Source organism: Aquarana catesbeiana, linkage group LG02 (assembly GCF_042186555.1).
Source record: "Aquarana catesbeiana isolate 2022-GZ linkage group LG02, ASM4218655v1, whole genome shotgun sequence".
NCBI lineage: Eukaryota > Metazoa > Chordata > Amphibia > Anura > Ranidae > Aquarana > Aquarana catesbeiana.
In genome coordinates, this window is record NC_133325.1 from 607,752,846 (window position 1) to 607,772,196 (window position 19,351).

The 19,351-nt window shown below is 42.4% G+C and overlaps 1 protein-coding gene across 1 annotated transcript in view; it reads right to left on the reverse strand.

Annotated features, from left to right (window-relative positions):
- The window catches only part of SHROOM2 (shroom family member 2), a 347,883-nt gene that overhangs the window by 157,345 nt on the left and 171,187 nt on the right, over positions 1-19,351 (reverse strand). The window contains exons 3-4 of the mRNA XM_073616356.1: positions 13,864-13,995; positions 6,937-9,496 (exon numbers count right to left, since the gene is read on the reverse strand). Of these exons, the coding sequence (XP_073472457.1) occupies positions 6,937-9,496; positions 13,864-13,995 (2,692 nt within the window). The remainder of the gene's footprint in view (positions 1-6,936; positions 9,497-13,863; positions 13,996-19,351) is intronic.

Sequence of the window (19,351 nt, forward strand, 5' to 3'; positions counted from 1 at the left end):
GCAGGGAGCGTAAGGCAGACTTGATAAAGGCTGAGAGAGAGGCGAGTAGTGCTGAGGTTCTTTTTGTTGACCCTATACACTATTCACAGTTACAACTTATGACGAAGGAGGTTATTCGTCTCCGGACCTCTCTTACCCAGAAGAAAATGCTGGCTCAATCCCAACGGATCTTTGAGCAGGGAGAGCGGTCAGGCCGTCTGTTGGCCTGGCTCTCTAGAGAGCAGGCGGGAGGGATGAGCATCTCACATATCAGGGACTCCTCGGGACAGCTGACCCACACACCAGAGGGGATCAATAGTTGTTTTGCGGAATTTTACGAATCCCTCTACACGTCCAGGGTAGACTACGATAGGGAGGATTTGGTGGCATATCTAGATGACATCGATATCCCAACTCTTACGGTAACGTATCGTGACAAACTCGACGCCCCAATTACGTCCTTAGAGATAATCCAGGCACTTAAATCAATGCAAGCAGGGAAAACTCCGGGACCCGATGGCATCCCTGTGGAGTTTTACAAACAATATGCTATAGAACTAGTTGATAAACTTCAGGGCCTCTTCTCTGCATCAACGCGCCTCGAGAAACTCCCGGACACAATGCGTGACGCGATTAGTGGTGATCCCCAAGCCAGGTAAAGATCCCACATTATGCTCCTCATATCGCCCCATATTCCTTCTGAATGTGGATGCAAAAGTACTGGCAAAAGTTTTGGCCAATAGGCTTAATTTGGTCATTGCTGCCCTGATCCACAGGGACCAAACAGGCTTCATGCCCAGAAGAGGCACTGACATCAATATCAGACGCCTTCATACACACATAGACAGGTCAGACGAGAAGACTAGAGGAACGGTGGCCTCACTCGATGCGGAGAAGGCTTTTGACTCCGTCGAGTGGGGCTACCTATGGGAGGTGCTCTCACGATTTGGGTTTGGCCCGGGTTTCACAAACTGGCTCCGTATGCTAAACCGTAGTCCTTCAGCTAGAATTCGTACCAACGGCTGCCTATCAGGGAAGTTCCAATTATCTCGGGGCACGAGACAGGGTTGTCCCCTCTCCCCTGGCTTATTTGCTCTCAAATATCTATATTTCTTCCGCAATACCCCCATTCACATCCCCAAGGCTTTTTTCCGGAGGTTAGAGAGTCTGCTGATACAATTTGTCTGGGCGGGAAAGCCGCCCAGGGTGGGCAAACAGATCCTCTATCTCCCACTTTCGGGGGGTGGACTGGCACTGACGAATTTTCAAATTTATTATTGGGCGGCTGTCCTGGTCACGATTCGGTGGTGGTTCTCCCAGCCCGCACAGAACCCAGCGGTCACTCTGGAAGCAGCCATTCTGGGATCCTTCGCTGCCCTGAGCAATCTCCCGTTTCGTGGACTTAGGGCCAGTTCGTCCATGACAACTCTAATGCGAACCACCGTGAGAGTCTGGCAGGAGACTAGGAAGAAATATGCAAAACCTAATCACATTTCACCACATATGCCCCTTTGGGGTAACCCTATGCTTCCTCACTTTTATATTATACCGGACCCCTCTCTGTGGGCAAAGAAGGGAATCCATACCTTAAAACATATAGTTCAGGATGGTAGGCTTATGACTTTTCAGGCTCTGAGGCAATCGTTTGCTATCCCGTCCTCCTTTCAATTCAGGTACTGGCAGCTGAAGCACGCCTTTGAAGCCCAGTTGCCTGCCCCCCTCACTTTGGAACCTGACTCCATTGAGCGGGTCCTGATTTCCAGTGTGATGGGGAAACCTCTCTCAACACTATATCTATACCTTACAGTGGAGTATGACACCAAACTAACTAAAACCTGGGAAAAGTGGAGGATGGATATTCCTTCTTTGGACGAGGAAGAGTGGAAGGAGTGTTTGATTTCCTACATTCCTTCCATGCAAAAGATAGATTCGTACAATTTAAGTTCCTACACAGAGCGTACTTCACCCCACAGAGATTGGCGCGCATTTACCATCAAAGAGATCCCAACTGCCAAAGATGCAGGCAGGAGGTGGGCACCTTCTGGCACATGGTCTGGTCCTGTCCCAAACTCCGACCCTTCTGGACGGAAGTGGCCTCCACACTAGGCAATGTCACAGGTTTAAATGTACCGGTTAATCCTCAAATATTATTACTCAGCCATTTGGAAGATGTTGAGGGAGATAGGTATAGTAAATTGTGTCTTACCTTCTCATTATATTATGCTAGATGTGAAATTTTACTCAGATGGAAACTAGTAGAGCCTCCTACTCTAGCCTCATGGAAAAGGTCAGTTAACTTGGTACTCTCTCTATACAGAATGACATATGAAAGTAGGCAATGCCCAGGGAAATTTGATAAAATCTGGTCCTCTTGGGTGGAGGCTTCCGGGGACCCTGAACCCCCTACCCCTTAATTATGACGCAAAGCACCTTGGAGCACATTTTCTATCACATGTTTATTCTCCTTCTGTCCTGGTCTACCCCCCCATCCCCTTCCGTCTCCTCCCCTCTTTCCAGCCCCCCCCCCGCCCAGGTTCAATCAAATACTGATTACTTACATAATGTTACCTAAGATTTTATAATACTATACTGCATTAAGCTATGCTGTTGGGTGATACTTCTCACATCTGCACAACTGGAATGTTTGATAAATACTGGCTACCGGATGATGGTAGAGATCTTACTGTCCTTATTATTTGTGTACTGAATGCACTAACTCAATTTGTATTGTAATGCTGATTTGTTCAATAAAAAAGTTTCTATTAAAAAAAAAGAAGGGCGATGAGTGGAAAACTGCGTTTAATACCAGAACAGGCCATTATGAGTACCTCGTAATGCCTTTTGGCCTGTGTAACGCCCTGGCAGTTTTCCAGGAATTTATTAACGATGTCCTCCATGATTTGTTGCAGTTATTTGTGGTGGTTTATCTCCATGATATCCTCATATTTTCCAAGTCCCTGCAGAGCCACCACACAGATGTCTGTTGTGTGTTTCAGAAACTAAGAGAGAACAAACTCTATTGTAAACAGGAGAAGTGCGAGTTCCATCGTGAACTGGTTAAATTCCTGAGTTATGTAATTTCCACTGCTGGTTTTCGATGGACCCAGAGAAACTTTCGGCAGTTCTACAGTGGCCCCGACCCGTGGGTTTACGTCCTCTGCAGCGTTTCCTGGGTTTTGCCAACTATTATTAGAAGTTTATTTGAAACTTCTCGTCTCTGGTCAAGCCCCTGACTGATAGGACCAGAAAGGACGATAACTCACAGAGTTGGGCTCCGGAGTCCATTAAGGCCTTTGAGAGTCTCAAGGCTGCGTTTGTTTCTGCTCCTGTACTGGCACATCCTGATCCTACGTTACCTTTTATCCTTGAGGTTGATACTTCCGAGACTGGTGTTGGTGCTCTTCTGTCTCAACTCCCTACCTCTGAGAGCGCTATGCATCCTTGTGGCCAATTTTCCAAGAAATTGCCACCTGCAGAGTGCAATTACAAGATTGGTGACAGAGACCTGTTGGCGATCATTTTAGCCCTGAAACAATGGAGATATCTCCTCGAAGGTACCAGTGTACCGGTTCTCCTCTGCGTATCACCCGCGGTCTAATGGGGCAGCAGAATGAGCCAATCAGTCCTTGGAGCAATTCCTACGTTGCTATATTTCTGACCATCATAACAACTGGTCAGACCTATTACCATGGGCAGAGTTTGCTCACAACAGTGCCTTGAATTCTGCTTCCCGATTGTCCCCATTTATTGTGAATTATTGTTTCCAACCTTCCATGTTGCCTGACTGGTCTGTTCTGCAGAATATTCCTGCGTTAGAGGAGCATCTCCGTGGACTTCGTACCACTTGGCACAAGTTCAGGAGGCTTTGCGACAGGCTAATGATAGGTACAGACTCCATGCTGACTGCAGACGCCTGCCTGTGCCTTCCTACAAGGTTGGGGACAGGGTCTGGCTGTCATCTCGCAACCTCTGACTTTGTGTTCCCTCACTGAAGTTCGCACCTCGGTTTATTGGGCCTTTCCGTATTCTTCGCAGGATTAACCCAGTGGCTTACGCATTAGACCTTCCTTCTAATATGCGTATTTCGAATGTATTTCATGTCTCCTTATTAAAACCTTTGGTCTGCAACCGCTTTACCGCCTCGGTGCCACGTCCTCACCCTGTAAAGGTTGAGAACCGTGAGGAGTATGAAGTACAGTCCATTGTTGACTCCTGTAGGTTTCGTGGACGCATACAGTACCTGGTGCATTGGAAAGGGACTTGGGTCTCATCCTCAGACGTACATGCCCAACCTCCGTGATTTCCATGGAAGTTTTCCCCTCAAGCCTGGGGGTCCTCCGAGGGGGAGGGGTCGTTGAAGAGGGGGTACTGGCCCTTGCTTCTCTGAGCTGGCCGCTCAGCTGTCGGCTAAATGCCAGCTCCTATCTCTCCACAGTTAGTCAGCTGTTGATGATATCCTGCTCATCAGTCCTGCCTACTAAAGCCGTCCCAGTCCAGAGGAGCTCTGCCTTCGCCTTGGTCAACATCACCGATCTCCTGCGATCCTGTTCAAGACTTGCTTTGCTGACATCCCTTCTGGCTCCAGATCCTGCTTGCTGTTCCACTACATTAATCCCTGACTCCTGGCTTGGCTGACTATCCATTCCGGTTACTGAACTTTGGCTATGTTTTAACTACGTTTGTTTTTTTTTACTTTTATTATTAAACAAGTGTAATTTAACTGTACTTCTGTCTCGGCCTGATTTCATGGTTTCTGACAAATACGCCATGGATTGAAATCCTGCAGCGAACGCAAGGTCCCCCTCCTCCAGAAGGCACATGTACAGGCCCATCTGATGTTTGCCAATAAACATCTAAATGATTCAGAGGATTGGGAGAAAGTGCTGTGGTCCGATGAGACCAAAATTGAGCTCTTTGGCATTAACTTGACTCGCCGCGTTTTAAAGGAAGAAAAATGCAGATTATGACATTAAGAACAACATTCCTACAGTCAAGCATGGAGGTGGAAACATGCTTTGGGGCTCTTTCTCTGCTAAAGGTACAGACCGACTTTGCCGCATTGAGGGGCCAATGGACGTGGCCATGTATTGTAAAATCTTGGATGTGAACCTTCTTCCTTCAGCCAGAACACTGAAGATGGGTCATGGATGAGTCTTCCAACATGACAATGAGCCAAAATATAACGCCAAGGCAACAAAGGAGTGGTTCAAGTAGAAACACATTAAGGTCATGGAGTGGCCTAGCCAGTCTCCAGACCTTAATCCTATAGAAAATTTATGTCGGGAGCTTAAACTTCGAGTTGCCAAGGGACAGCTAAGAAATCTTAAGGATTTAGAGAAAATCTGTAAAGAGTAGCGCACCAAAATCCATCCTGAGATGTGTGCAAACCTGGTAACCAACTACACGAAATGTCTTACCTCTGTTCTTGCAAACAATGGTTTCTCCACCAAGTACTAAGTCATGTTTTGCTTGGGGATCAAATACTTATTTTACTCACTGAACTGCATCTCAATTTATATTATTTGTATCATGTCATGTGTTTTTTTCTGAATTTTTGTTGATATTCTGTCTCTATCATTTAAATTACACATATGATAAAAATTATAGACCTTTCATTTTTTTGTAAGTGGGCAAACTTACAAAATCTGCAGGAGATCAAATGATTATTTTTCCCATTGTAGGTATGTTGGTCTGGTGTCCATAGACCTTTGCCTATTCAGCGTATCAAAATCATACCATATGTAAAAACATACTTTTTGGGTTTTAGCGATCAAAAAAGTAAATGGTTGGACTTGTTTACAGGGAGAAACAGAGACAGAACTCCCAATCCCTAAATAACAGACCAAAATATAAAGAGGCAGATAAAACTCTCTCTAAAGATATGGGATTTTGAATGGGAGATAATGTGTTTGTTGACAGTGAGCCAATCCAGCGATGATTAATATAAAAGTATATATTTTATTTAGACATGATTTAAAATATACATTACAAAGTTTTGCAATCAAACGTTAAAATGACCATGCAATAGCTCGTGTTCAGAGAATATATATGATAGTCAGCCAACATGTTTCGCATATACTTTGCTTTGTCAGGGCATTGGGGACATCATTGATTTTCTCTAAATTGCATACAAAATATAAGTAGTTATTATAATTTATCAATACATTTCAGCCATAGATAAATACAGACCATAAAAGAAATTACATGATAAGAAGCACAGTTGTGCTCACCTAGTCTATTGCAAATCGGAAAGACAAAAAAAAGTAGTACTTTTTTGTCTTTCCGATTTGCAATAAACTAGGTGAGCACAACTATGCTTCTTATCATGTATTTTCTTTTATGGTCTGTATTTATTTATCTATGGCCGAAATGTATTGATAAATTATAACTACTTATATTTTGTATGCAATTTAGAGAAAATCAATGATGTCCCCAATGCCCTGACGAAGCAAAGTATATGCGAAACATGTTGGCTGGCTATCATATATATTCTCTGAACACGAGCTATTGCATGGTCATCTTACCGTTTGATTGCAAAACTTTGTAATGTATATTTTAAATCATGTCTAAATAAAATTTATACTTTTATATTAATCATCGCTGGATTGGCTCACTGTCAACAGACACATTATATCCCATTCAAAATCCCATATCTTTAGAGAGAGTTTTATCTCCCTCTTTATATTTTAAACTTTTTGGGTTTTAGATAATTAACAGAGATGCTCATATCTTTAGTCCAATAAATAGAAGTGATTTTGCTGATAATCAAATATTTTGTCTTAAAAATTACCAGGGCAAAAAAGTTGTCAGACTCCTCCAAATATCAAATAGGTCATCTTTTGAATTGGTTACTGTAAAATTATACCGAAGACCTATCTGTACACCAAGACATGCTAAGATTATGACATGTAGTGTGTAAACAGGTAAATAAAAGACAATTCAATGTATAAAGCTTACCTGTGCATAGAAATCTGTTGTAGGAGATGATCTGGATCTCTCATGGATATATTGAGATCTTTCATTTTGGTCAAGACCAGCATCAAGAATATTGTCAGCAGAATGACATCGACCTGAATTTTTTCTTTCTAAAGGCTTTTTCTGTTCTTTCCATGATGCCTGATATTCTGCAAAGGTTTCTAACCTGTGAGGCTGTTGTGCAGTATCAAGCCTTGTACAACTAACCCCATGATGGTGATCTTTAGGGTTCCTATTACTATCAATTATTTTTTCAGCTCCCAAAGAAGCAGCACGAGACCTCTTCTCAAGCCAAGATTCTCTTGGTACATTCTCATAATCCTTAGCATAGTATGTTTCATGGTTTTCTTCTGTGACAATAGGGGGAGTTGGTTTTGGAGTAGGTCTGGACTGTGCAGACTTGCTAGTCTCTTCAAAAAATTTCCATCTGTCTGCAAAAGAGCCAACAGCTTCTCGGGATGTACTAGAATCACTTTTTTTACTATCCTCATAAATTCCAACTTCATTCATCTTTTCAGGCTCTGAATAAGACTTAAGCTTTTGCTGTGCTGTAAACCTTTTTCTGGCACCAATACGAGTTACATTTTGAGAACTGCTCACTGGTGGATTTTGCTTAGGCTGAACTTGCTCACCAGAGAAGGGAGAGACCTCAGTATAAAAAGCATGTTTTGGAATGCTATATCCCTGGTTTCTTTGCTCTGGAGAGAGCGAAGAATCCAAAATCACAGGCTCTAGATCTCGGCGTTTGAAGGAAGTAGCTCTAAGAACTCTTGCCTGGGCCTCCTTTAAATGGTTCTTGTATGTGTTTGAAAAGGTGCCATCTGAGGAAGGTGTCACACTCTCTGGAGAATCTGGACTCCAGTTTTCTAAACTGTCCCCCTCGTTAGCTTCTGTTAAAGTTGCTGTACTTTTACTTTTTTGAAGGCGAGCTCTTCTTTGTTGTATTTCATTTCTCAAAGTGGTTGCAAAACGATCACTTCGTCGGGATTGTTTAACTGGGTCGTTGGCTGCGTATTTTTCATTGGTGTCTGGAGAGCTAACTGATCGATTTCTTCCTTCCTGAGTTAAAGAATGCAGCATTGGTGTAATCTGAGGTGTGATCTTGCTGTCCTCTTGGTCATTCCAGCAATAATCTTCATGATGTGACCTAAATTTACTTGGTGACACTTGCTTGGTGGTAAGGTCTTGTTGTGATGTATTATGATTGCTATAGTGTCCTTCGTGATAGTCACTATTTTTTCTAGGCTTCATCCTTTCATTACTACTTGAGTAAATATCTTTTTTCTCTATCACTTTTGAACTATAGATATCACAGTTTTCTAATGTAAGATGACTGTTGTGCTGAGGTAGAGAGTAACCAGTCTTTAGGTCCCCAACATCCTGCTGTGTGGACCATGTATCAGAAGAGACTTCGGATTTGCCATACTCCTCTGTATACTGATGATGTAAAATGGTTACCTGAGGTGGCTGTTTTGAACTTGCACTGGTAATTCGGCTTGGTGCATTACTATCCCCTCTTACCCTTTCCCCAGTGCTGCACTCAGAAGAACTGGGAGCTCTAGTGTGATGCGCACTGTAAACATGTGGTTGGCCTGAAGCCACCTCATAACTTCCAGAAGAAAAGGCCACTTGCTGTGGTTGTGATTGTGACACTCTTGTATTTTGAAAGAAAGTGCTTTCATCGCTGTATTGACGTTGGTGATGGTAATTATAAGAGGGCTGAGCAAATCTAACATCATTTGTAGACTGAGAAGACTGTAACCTACTGGAATGTGGTACACTATTTTGGTATTTTTCTTTATAAGATGCTATTTGATCCAAATGGATTTCAGACTGATAGGAAGAATTACTTATTCTTCTATCAGGGGCTCTTAAAAGTCTTTGTGGATAATCTGGAATCTCTGAATTCCAGTCAGGTCTTGGATGAGACCTATTTGCAACATTAAAGTGCTGTGTGCTTGTTAACTCGGAATGCGTAGGTGCAGGTTTCTCATGGTTTTTTGTAACAGCATAACTGTCACTGCGAAGTGGAGGAGGTGGGGGAGGGGGTGAAGAAGCTGTTTTTCTTTTATCAGGAACATGCCATACAGGCCCAAAGTTTGAGCGTCCAGAATGTCTTGACTCAGCAGTGTCATCTGTTCGTTGTGGTTTGTTGCTTTCATAGGATATGGATGGAGATTGGTATCCTTGCCTATCATCTGCTCTTCTAGGATCCTGTAAAACCTGTCCAGCTTTGCTGTGTGTTGGTCTGCCATTGTCCCATTCATTAATTTGATATAAGATATTTTCACTGGAAACAGAATTGTTCTTGGATAAACTGTGTTCAGGAGTGATGAAACTTGTAGAAAAAGAACCATATGCCGAATCCCTCTTATTCTGGTTACCCAAGTAGTCTATGCTGTTATTAGATTTGGAAGAAGACAATCTTCCAGATTGGTAGGTTTGGTCAATACTGTCCATACTTCCCACTGAGCTGAAATGCCCAGAACTCCTCTGCAAGTTGGCTTGGTCCCAAGAGCTTGACAAGTCATGCGATGAAGAACTATAAACATGAACATATTAGGTTTTAGAAGTATAGAAAAATTATATGACATCAATTTTAATACAAACTAAACAAACAGTATATAGATTCTTAGAATTTGCTGTATGGTAATATCTAAAGAAAACACAAAATTACATGAGTCAATCCACATGTGACTTTTTCACTTCACTATAAAAAATACAGAATTTACTGTAAGTCCACTCTAAGCCAATGAAAGTTAATTTCTAGACTTATCAGGGTTATAGTACAATGTTGTTGCTTACAATGTGTTAAAAAATAAGTTCAGAGCTCTATACTATCCAGATTGTCAGACCACATAAAAGAGTTAGGCACTTCTACTCGAATAAACATATTTAAACCCCTTGAGAACCAATCTGTAATACTTTTTCATTACCAGGCAATTTTCAGTTTTCAGCAGTGTGATACTTTGAATGACAATTACTCTGTCATGCAACACGGTACCTAAATGAATTTTAGATTATATATATTTAGACAGATAGAGCGAGCTTTCTTTTTGTTGTTTTACTATTCAAAAAACAAAAACAAAAAGACCAAAAATGTGGGGAAAAAAAAAATCAGTTTCTGTTACTTTATGGATGGATTACTTCGATGCAGTTGGCCAGAGTAAACCTGTATTGCAATATGTGTGAACTAAAAATGCCTTTTTTTATTGAACAGTTTGCAAAAAATGGTATATAGCAGTGTGTAAAATTTCTAATGTTAACATGTGGTCACACCCCTTTAGCACCTGATAGATTATACACATGTACAAGCTACTGGGATTTGTGCACAGATATATCTTATTTCTGAAGTATAAAGAGCACCAAGTTGAGATCCCAAGGTGACACAGGGGGTTGAAATGGGAGATTTGCATGAGCAACACCCTTAGTCATACGGATTTCAAAACCCGCCCCTCAAATTGTACAGAGGGACATATGCTGGTCAACAAAAGATTGAAGAAAAGTAAAAATATGAATTACAAAGTACCCCCCCTAGGACTCAGTCGTGTGTCCTTAAGTAAGTCTTCCATATGGGGTAGTTCTTGAGGGAGGTAGATTTTCACTCTGAGAAATGTGAAGATATCCAAGTCAAAGATACCCCTATTCTTCAGGATGTGGTCTTCAAAAGCCACACAGTGACTGAGAAGCAGGGAATAAGAAGGCCAAGATTCATCCGCCAAGAATATGAGCATTTCTGTGAACCTCATCATTCTGGGCCAAATTAATGCAATGAAGAACCCCAGAACCCTTTCCACCTCTATCTTGGGCAGCAGTTGAGAGAGAATCTTTATCAGAAGGAAGGCATATATCATCCAAAGCCCAGGTTCACACCAGTGCGATCACAGACATTGCATGTGATTCGCACCGGCACCTGCGGTGCCAATCACATGCGAGATCTGTGAGATGTGAGTTTAGCCATACAGTTGTATGGCTGAACTCGCATTGGATTCACACAGAAAAAAGTGCAGGGACTAGTTTTTCCCTGCACTAGAATCGGACCGCATGGGTGTTACCACCCATGCGATCCGATTCCTGTGCGAGTTCACAGTTCGCACTGCGATCTGTGAACCGATCTGGGGGTTGTCATTAACAATGTATTGACACCCGCAGCGGTTCGCAGAAGGCAGTGTTAACTGCCTGCGGGAGAGATGCGATGTGGGAACCAGCTCTGTAATTGCGCTGGTTCCCGCATCGCATCAGTGTGAACCTAGGCTAAAAGGAGTGCAGGGAATCACTAAGCATCTACTGCAAAGGCTAGAGGATACCTTGCCCTGGCTACATATCTGTTTAGTTTGTATTTGGAAGCCAGGATGTCCACATCTGGTTTCTTCCATGTTTGACAAAGTCTGGAAGATCTCAGGGTGCAAAAGACACTCTGGTTTTAGGCATTGGCAATTTAGAAAGTCAGCCTGCCAATCGTCCACACCAAAAATGTGGATGTCAGCAAGAGCTGGAATGTGAGTTTCAACCAAAGAGAGACTCAAATGTATTTCTTTTGGTACAAACCAAATTCTGGGGCCCCATGATGGTTTATTTAGGCCATGACTATGGCATTGTGCAACTGCAACCTGACTGGGTGACCTTGCAGAAGGGAGTTTCAGTGTTGAAGATTATCAGATGACTCTCAGTTCCAGATTGCTGATAGGGAGTCTTGGCTCCTGGGGATCTGTCCAGGACAGCCAATAAGGCCCCACCTTTTAGGGCATAGTAAGAAATGACTTTTTGACTCCCCAGGTTGCAATATCGCCATGCCAAGGAGAAATTTGTCTGGCTGGACAGATGCATAGGACAGTCCAGAGTGTGAAGACCATGGGTAAAACTTGTCAAAAGAAACTGCTTCAAAGGATGCTACCATTATGCCTAGAACCCTCATGTAGAAGTGAACTTAGAGGTTCCATTTGGATCTGAGGGTCCACATGTGGGACCCTAAAGAGGCAATATTTTCTAAAGAAAGGAAAATTCTGGCTTGGGTTGTGTCAAGACAATATGAGGACTGGAGGGCAGATTTTGGAAACCAGTTGAAGGTTTGAAGGAATGGAATCATCCTTTGAATGTTGGCAGAGAAGTTCATGGCCTTCAGGCCTGCTGAAGAGTCCTTCAGCAGAAGGTCATCTAAAAACCATGCAACATAAACGTCCTGGGTCCGCATAAGACCAAGAAGAAGAGTAAGAATTTCTGTCAACACTCGGGGTGCAGAGGAGAGCCTGAATTGTAGCGATAATTGATGCCAAAAAATTCCCCTTTGTTTGAGACAAGCAATGACAGATTTTGCTGATTTCATACAGAATTTTGGTACTCAAATAAATTTGTTTAGAAATTGTAAGTCCAATGTAGGGGATTGCCTTTATTGGGTTTTAGAACTGTGAATAGTTTTGAATAAAAACCTTGGAACCTTCCTGTTGAAGGAACTGATACAACCATTTCTGGCCAGAAGGTGGCACAAGGTGGCCAGTAAAATCTGTTTGCTTTTGAACCACTGCTGGCATATTGGAGGATAGGAAGCGAGGAGGGGGCAGAGATATAAATTCTCTTTTTGTACCCCTTTCAAAAGACAGAATGGACACAGAGGTTAGGAATGTCACAAATCTAGATTATCACAAACGCCAATAGATGTCCCCGACTCGGAGTAGCGGGGTGCCTTTTTACTGTCAGGAGGGCTTCTGGGTAGACTTGGTTGACTTAGGTATCCAAGGCTTGTGACAAAGAAAAGTGCTAAGCCTTGGTTTTGAGGTTGGTGTCTGGGGGGAAGTGGAAAGTCTCTTAGTAGAGGTAGAAGTGGATGACTTGGGCTTTTTCTTGTGGGGTGGGACCAGTGATCCAGTGACTTCATTGATAAGTGTATCAAGGGATTCCCTATAGAGGTGTTTACTATTAAAAGGCATGCCTATAAAGCACCTTAGAGACTTGGTGAAAAACATTCTCTCAGGGGCGTAACTAGAAATAGCAGGGCCCCATAGCAAAATGTTGTATGGGGCCCCCCTGCAAACAGCCCCCGCCACAGCTGCCCTAGTGTCAATGCAGCGTGACCTGTGCCACATACAACGTGACCTGTGCCACATACAGCATGACCTGTGCCACATACAGCGTGACCTGTGCCCAATACAGCGTGACCTGTGCCCAATACAGCCGGGTCTGCCTGTGCCCCATAAAGCCCCACCTATGCAGAGGAAGAGGCAAGTCACCCAGATCAGCAGAGAGCGGGATTGCCCGCTGTAATAGCTTTCATTTGAATTTCCCGTCTTCCCGGGGCTCATCGTCACATAGCCCCACCTCTTGGCCCGACGCCTTTGATGACGTCACATGTCCCGCATTGGATCGGCGTTCTGTCTATCAAAGGCACCGGGCCAAAAGGTGGAGCTATGTGACGTGAGCCCCGGGAACACTGGAAGTTCTAATGAAAGCTCTTACATCGGGCAATTCAGCTCTCTGCTGATACGGACAGCTCGCCTCTTCCTTATCTCTCTCTTCCCCTGGCTGGGAGACTGTGCCGGCGGTGCTCTTATCCTCACTGGGCCCCACTCGGCTGCGGGCCCCATAGCGCCCGCATGGGTCGCTATGGTGGTAGTTACGCCCCTGCATTCTCTAGAACGTGGACACAAAACAATAAGGCTGAGGGCTTTAAACGGCAGGCTAATGGTCTCAGTTAATTTGTCTTGCTTGGCAAATACTGCAGATATCATTTAGAAAAGATGACGATTTCTTCTAAACCAAAAAGAATCAACACAAGGAAGATTAACTTGGGTTTTGTGCCGATTGTTCTGTTTGCAGATTTAGCTAAACTTAGGCTTTAAAGAAGATGCTAAAACAAACAAATCTATTAGGTTTAAGCTAACAACCATTTAGACTGATACATTGAGAAGATATTACCTGGAGTGGTATTGGGAATTCCATGAAGGATTAAAATTAGAATTTGATAGTTGTGCAGTCAAAGTTTCCATGGGGCTTTCAATAAATTTCGCTGAATGCCAGGAATGGGGTCTACAAGCAATATCATTTTTCCTGAAAAATAAATTAAATGAGAAATTAAAGCCTATTTAGTGACTTGAATAAATTATTGACATGTCATAAAACACAGCAGAAGTATGTGTAAAAAGCTGTCCCTTGAACTCCATGCAAGTGGTTTGGTCTAGTCACAGTTTGCTGTATGTAGTAATACGCATTTTCTCAGCACTCTGCCCCTAAATAATCACTCCAGTGTAGTGTTGTAAGAGGTAACCAAAGTACTGTTGGGGATTTTTATTCTGTGCAATAATTCTGACACTGGCAGGTCACAAACTGAAGCAGGTTATATACGTTCCATTTTTTTTTTCTTCAACCAGCGGGTTGAAGAAAAAAAAAAAACTTGACAGATCCCTGTTTAACACATACAATACTGTTGCAGGGATCTCTTCTGCTATTCTATTATATTCTAACAGTGGATTTCTATTGGATCCACAAATCTGAGGCATGCTGACATCAGAACAACTATGGTGTCAGAAACTATTTATGGAACATTAATTACCATTTCTTTTCAGGGGACAGCTCATAATAAAAAAAAGGGTGCTCAAATTTAATAAAGCGGCAAAAATGCTCCATATAAGAGGCATGTATGTTACGTTTTTTTGTGCTTGAAGTTTCGTATCATATTTTGTTTGGAAATGCAGCCTTATCCTTCAGCCCTGTAGTTATCTTGTTTGGCATGAAGGAAAATAGCGATCGACAGGTAATGTGGGTACATAAACCATAGCTTAGAAGATACATCGAAGTTGACATAAAGCCCCTTTATAACCGACTCTTGGTAAATCCTTGGAAACTCTAAGCTACTTACAGTAGTTGTAAAGGCAGAAGGTTTTGTATCCGAACGCATTCTGTTCATTTAGATAAAAAGCCTTCTGTCTGCAGCAGCCCCCTCAGCCCCCTAATACTTACCTGAGCCCCATCTAGATCCAGCGATGTTGCAGGAGTGTCTCGGCTGCCCAGGACTCCCCTTCTGATTGGCTGAGACAGCAGCCCAGCGCCACTGGCTCCCACTGCTGTCAATCAAAGTCAGTTAGCCAATGAGGAGAGAAAGGCGGTGGGGCCAGGTAGCAGCTCCGTGTCTGGATGGACACACAAAGCTGTAGCTTGGCTCGGGTGCCTCACAGCAAGCTGCTTGCTGTTGGGACACTCAACAGGAGGGAGGGGCCAAAAGCACAGAATAGGGACCCGAGAAGAGGTGGCTCTGGGCTGCTCTGTGGAAAACCACTGCACAGAGCAGGCAAGTACCACGTAATTGTTAATTTTAACTTAAAAAAAAAAAAAGCAACAAGACTTTAGTATCACTAAATAAAATAGAATCATTTTAGTCCAAATCATTGGGCGGAGGGGGGATTATGGTGTGGGGTTGTTTTTCAGGGGTGCTTGAGCTTGATTCCTTAGTTCCAGTGAAGGGAACTCTTAAGGCGTCAGCACACCAAGAAATTTTGGACAATTTCATGCTCCCAACTTTGTGGGAACAGTTTGAGGATGGCCCCTTCCTGTTCCAACATGACTGCGCACCAGTGCACAAAGCAAGGTCCATAAAGACATGGATGAGCGATTTGGGGATGGAGGAACTTGACTGACCCGCACAGGGTCAGGACCTCAACCCGATAGAACACCTTTGGGATGAATTAGAGCGGAGACTGTGAGCCAGGTCTTCTCGTCCAACATTCCGGAAGAATGGTAAAACATTCCCATAGACACACTCCTAAACCTTGTGGACAGCCTTCCCAAAAGAGTTGAAGCTCTTAAAGCAGCAAAGGGTCGGCCAACTCAATACTGAACCCTACGGACTAAGACTGCAATGCCATTAAAGTTCATGTGCGTGCAAAGGCAGGAGTCCCAATACTTTTTGACAATATAGTGTATATACATAGTACGTTTGGGTCAGCTTGCCCCAAGCGAACTATGTCCCTCACGAACATGTGAGGCTGCTGGATGTGCGGTATAAACTGTATGTAGCTGCAGCTACATACAGCATAATGCGCTGTGTTCCGGATTTGCTGGCAATCAGACTTGTTGTGAGCATTTTTTCACATGGAGGTACTGGACTTATCAATGCTTGTAGTGGTAGTCAGGGTGAAAATGCTGCTGTGTACAGAGTGTAGAAAGGCAGGATTGTCACCCTTACACAGAATGTCCCTGGGTTAAATTTTATTTATTTTTTTGACAAACAATAGACCTGGAATAAAAAAAGAAAAAAAAAAAAAAAGAAGAGACTTAAAGCAGTAGTAAAGTCTATATTAAAAAAAAAAAGTTTTAACCGGCAAGGCAATATCATAATGTGCTAGTATGCACTGCATACTAGCACATGATAAAAGACCAACCTTAAAAAGAAGCCCTCCAGCAGCGCGCTGTCACTGCTGCAGAGGCTTCCATCTTCACCCAGTCTTCCTTCTGGGTTTGGGGACTCCAGACGTCTGACTGGCCGATCCACGATGACTCAGCTCTGAAGGAATGGCACGGGTATGTTGTACCTTCAGAGTGCATGCACCAGTGACATCACCGGCTGCTGCTCACTAGACTATCTCCTAAACAGTGCATGTTTAGGACATATTAATTCTACCTACAAGTAAGTTTATTATAAACTTACCTGTAGGTAAAAATAAATCTAGTAAAAGTTTACTACCACTTTAACTAAAGGTACTTTATCACATATATTATTTCAACATAAAGGTTTGGACACACTATCTCTACAATATAAAATACCATTCCTAATGTGTTTTTCTATAGAAAGGGGTTTCTTAAAATTACATTACAATTCTATTGTGTGGTCAGTTTAAAGTCAAATTGGGTTTAAAAGAACTATTTTCTAAAAGTGTTGACCTAAATTCTCTTTCAGGTGACATTTAAATAAGGCACCATCATATTTTTAAAAGTATGCTCTAATACATATAGACACTGAAAAGGCATCACAACATAAGCACACAATAATACAATGGGAAAAAAGGCGCTCTATGAGGTCTCTACCAAGCACACAATGGATCAACCAAATCATTTTACAAGGACACTGCACAGGGTACCAATACTGTACCTCATAGAACTTCTCAAGATGTTCATGAGAAAATTCCTGGCCAAAAGAAGATCTTTATCTGAAGGCATGGTCTTTGTTAGAATATTCACCATCACTTGCCTCCTTCTGGACAGCCAAGTAAGAAAAGGGACAAACCATTTGGAGATTCAGAACCAACCAAATCAAAGAAAGAAGAAATTGTACCTTTCCATGTTGACTATGAACAGTTTCAAGCATTCCAGTGAATTCAGTTATGTAAAGAACTGGGCCTATTGTCACATAAGACCACTCTGCTCTCAAACTAACATACGTGTCCTAAATTTTGTATATGCCCGGACACTGTACTCATGTTTACGATTGTACTGCTGTATACATGAGTACAGCAGTACACAGCCATTCAGGTAATTGACAGGTTGCACGTTACACCTGGGCTGTCTGGGAGGAGGAAATACACCAGCAATTGAGTGCCTCAGCCAGCCGATGTGCAAAAGCCCTGGATGTACTTGCTCTAACAGGTATTTGTGTGTGTTTACATGCTTTTAGATGCATTCAGAGTATCTAATCAGCCCTACACACAATTAAAGGAGAACTATAGGCAAAACGTTTTTTTTTTTCATTTTTGACACCTGTGTCCCCTTTCGGAGATTTCCCTTCACTTCCTGTCCCATAGCCAAGCAGGAAGAGAAAGGAAATCCCTTCAAATTAAGGGAATTCCTTGGGGACCCCTAGATCACCAGAACTAGTATCCTTATTGAAAGATTTCCCATCTATTACTATTCTGGGGACAACCCAAAATTTGGGATTTTCTTTTTTTTCACTTTCTTTTTTGAATCAGATCCTTTTTTATTTTTATATGCAAACAACATTAAGACAATACAAATAAATTGTACAAACAAAATCACATTAAACCAAACACAACCCCAAAAAAAGAGAAGGAAATAAAAAAATGAACCCCAGACCACCCCACCCCGCTCTTGGAGTATATATGAAAGAAATAAAAAAAAAAGGACAAAAAACAGTATCCAATATTACAAAGTACATAGTATTGGTTTACATGGTACCTAGGTCATGGACTGAAGCCATCTTGACCAAGTAGCATCAAACTTACTCATTGAATTCCTTAAGGAGTATATATGTTTTTCAAAAAGAATAATCCTATTGAGATCTAAAATCCACTCGGGTACAGTCGGCGGATAGGGAGAGTTCCACTCAAGAGCAATCTGTCTACGAGCTACAAAAAACGCGCGTCTTATTGTGTTACAGATAGGAGGTATAAATAGATGAATCGCAATAACCCAGAAGACATATAAGTGGTTCAATCTGAATGTTAATATCCAATAGCCCGTTTAAGGTACCAAACACCTTCGTCCAATATCTTTGGAGTTTCAGACACCGCCATAAAAGATGTATTAGCGTACCTGTATTACCACATCTGGCTTAGATTTCAGTCCGATTGCATATAGAAATTGGGGAGTTCTATAGACTCTATGGAGGATAAAAATCTGTGTCAGTCTGTGTGATGGAGAAAGAGACACGTGGGGCGAGGAACAGGGGATATCGTCCCAGACCACCTCGGGAATTGAGCCGATATCTTTTTCCCAGCCGACACCCTAGAGCGGATGGGAAAGTTCAGTAGGAACCTATCTGACAAAACCCGATATTTAGCAGAGGTGAGACCTTTTGTTTACCCTACCTGTACTATCTTATCAAGAACAAGGATAGGGGGGAAAAATATCTTAGCAGAAGAGAATTGGGCATGTAAAGCATGTCTTAATTAAAGGAATTGATAGAACCAATTAGATTGTAGAGAAAGCTCTCCCCTTAAGTCTTCAAAAGATATACCGTTCTCATATAACTGGGAGTGTATCTGGTAGGATAGGAAACACCCAGTATTTTTTTAACTGTATCCCATATTTTACACATTAACGCGCAGATAGGCATATCGGCAAGCAAAACACCCCCTCTTGCACCATCTAAAACATAGAGTGGTAGTCTACCCTTAAATGCATAATAAAACAATCGTCAAGCAGAAAGGGGTATCTGCTCAGACTCCCATCCAGCAAAGTGCTGTAGTTAGGATGCAAAAATTATAAACTTGGATTAGGAACTGCCAGAAAGCCTGTATTTTTGGGATGTTGTAAAGTCTCCAGTTTAATATGGACGGTTTTGTTCCGCTATATTAATTGCCTAATTATGGAGTTAATCTTGATTTAAAAAATCCGTACAGGTATCCAGATCGGGGCATTGTTTAAAAAATAAAGAAGCTGGGGCATCCATATCATCCTAATTAGATTGATACGACCTATTAACGATAAGGGGAGCTTATTCCAGGGTTTACTTTGA